This window comes from Neomonachus schauinslandi, chromosome 5 (assembly GCF_002201575.2).
Source record: "Neomonachus schauinslandi chromosome 5, ASM220157v2, whole genome shotgun sequence".
NCBI lineage: Eukaryota > Metazoa > Chordata > Mammalia > Carnivora > Phocidae > Neomonachus > Neomonachus schauinslandi.
The window spans coordinates 102,946,077-102,947,761 of record NC_058407.1 but is presented as its reverse complement, the minus strand read 5'-3'; the positions used below and the strand labels follow the sequence as shown (position 1 = coordinate 102,947,761).

The 1,685-nt window shown below is 59.2% G+C and overlaps 1 protein-coding gene across 1 annotated transcript in view; it reads left to right on the top strand.

Moving 5' to 3' along the window:
- The window catches only part of TMEM121B (transmembrane protein 121B), a 2,291-nt gene extending 1,304 nt beyond the window's left edge, over positions 1–987 (top strand). Inside the window, exon 2 of the mRNA XM_044915228.1 lies at positions 7–987. Within this exon, the coding sequence (XP_044771163.1) occupies positions 7–797 (791 nt within the window). The 3' untranslated portion in view covers positions 798–987. The remainder of the gene's footprint in view (positions 1–6) is intronic.
- The last annotated feature ends 698 nt before the right edge of the window (positions 988–1,685 follow it).

The window sequence follows — 1,685 nt, the reverse complement described above, 5'->3', positions numbered from 1 at the left end:
ATCTGGCTTGGCTCATCTACTCCATCGCCTTCACGCCCAAGGTGGTGCTTATCCTGGGCACGTCCATCCTGGACCTCATCGAGCTGCGCGCGCCCTTCGGCACCACGGGCTTCCGCCTCACCATGGCGCTGTCCGTGCCCCTGCTCTACAGCCTGGTGCGGGCCATCAGCGAGGCGGGCGCCCCCCCTGGTTCGGCGGGTCCCCTGCTCCTGCAGCCCCAGCAGCACCGAGCCGCGGGCTGCTTCCTGGGCACGTGTCTGGACCTGCTCGACAGCTTCACCTTGGTAGAGCTGATGCTGGAAGGCCGCGTGCCGCTACCCGCGCACCTGCGCTACCTGCTCATCGCCGTCTACTTCCTCACCCTCGCCTCGCCGGTGCTCTGGCTCTATGAGCTCAACGCCGCAGCGGCAGCTTCGTCCTGGGGCCAGGCTTCAGGGCCGGGCAGCTGTAGCCGCCTTCTGCGCCTGCTGGGCGGCTGCCTGGTGGACGTGCCCTTGCTGGCGCTGCGCTGCCTCCTGGTGGTGAGCTACCAGCAGCCGCTCTCCATCTTCATGCTCAAGAACCTCTTCTTCCTCGGCTGCCGCGGCCTGGAAGCCCTAGAGGGCTGTTGGGACCGGGGGAGTCGGGCCTCCCCCAGTCGGGGGAGAGGGGGCTACGGCCCTCCGCCCTCTGCCCCGCCACCGCCACCACCACCACCACCACCTCAGGGAGGCTCCCAGCTGGGCCACTGCATCTCGGAGAACGAGGGGGGTGCCCATGGCTATGTCAATACCCTGGCCGTGGCGTCCCAGAATTGAGGAGGGATAAGGGAGAGGGGCTTGCTTTGGGGTTGAGAGACCCCAGCCCCTTGTCCTTTGACCGTCTCTCACCCAGATTTCATCAGGCTCTATTTGGAAGACGGAACTGTTAATAGGGCTAAGGGCCAGTGTGTCCTTCTGCACCCCTTGGGTCAAGACTGCTTGGAGGGAGACCAGCAACTAATGGTGAAGGAGGAAGGTCCACTTACTACTACTATAGTCTGCCTTCTCCATGCCCTACCCTAACCTAGCCTCCAGGGGGCTGGATACCTCTGCTGCTTGCTTTTCCCACCACCATCCTAATTCCTGTCCATTTTGGGGGAGAATGGTGAAAAGGGGGTGCCCAGACAGGGGTGCTGGGCCTTAAGCCATCCCCCTCGCTTGGAAGTGCCAGCTTCTTATAGGCTGTGGTTAGTGGTCATTGTCCCACGCCTTGAAACTGATCCAGAATCTACTGTTCCCCTGATGTGTCTATTGGATTTTTTTCCAGATGGTAGATGCAAAGACTGTGTTTGTGTGTGTGTGTAGTATAGTTTTCTTGTGTCTGCACTGTGGCCCCTTGCAATCAGTAGGAGATCTGGGGAGGCCCTGTCCTTCCCACCACACATACAACCACCCTCATTCCTACCTGAATTTGTGGCCATGAATTAATTCCCAGAAAGAGCTGGGCTCCTGGGAGCTGCCCAGTTGCTCTCCTCCAAGGGAGACGCTCACCCAGGATCTTCCTCAATTCTACTCCTCTCTTCTCAGCTTGGGGGAGGAGAGGGTCCATACTCTAAGGACCAAATCACATCCTCTCTTGGGTGAGTGAGCATTTCTACCTCCGTGCTTTCAACTTTTGTTGCATCATACACTGATGCTGCTTGCAAAAAATAAAGGCAAAATACT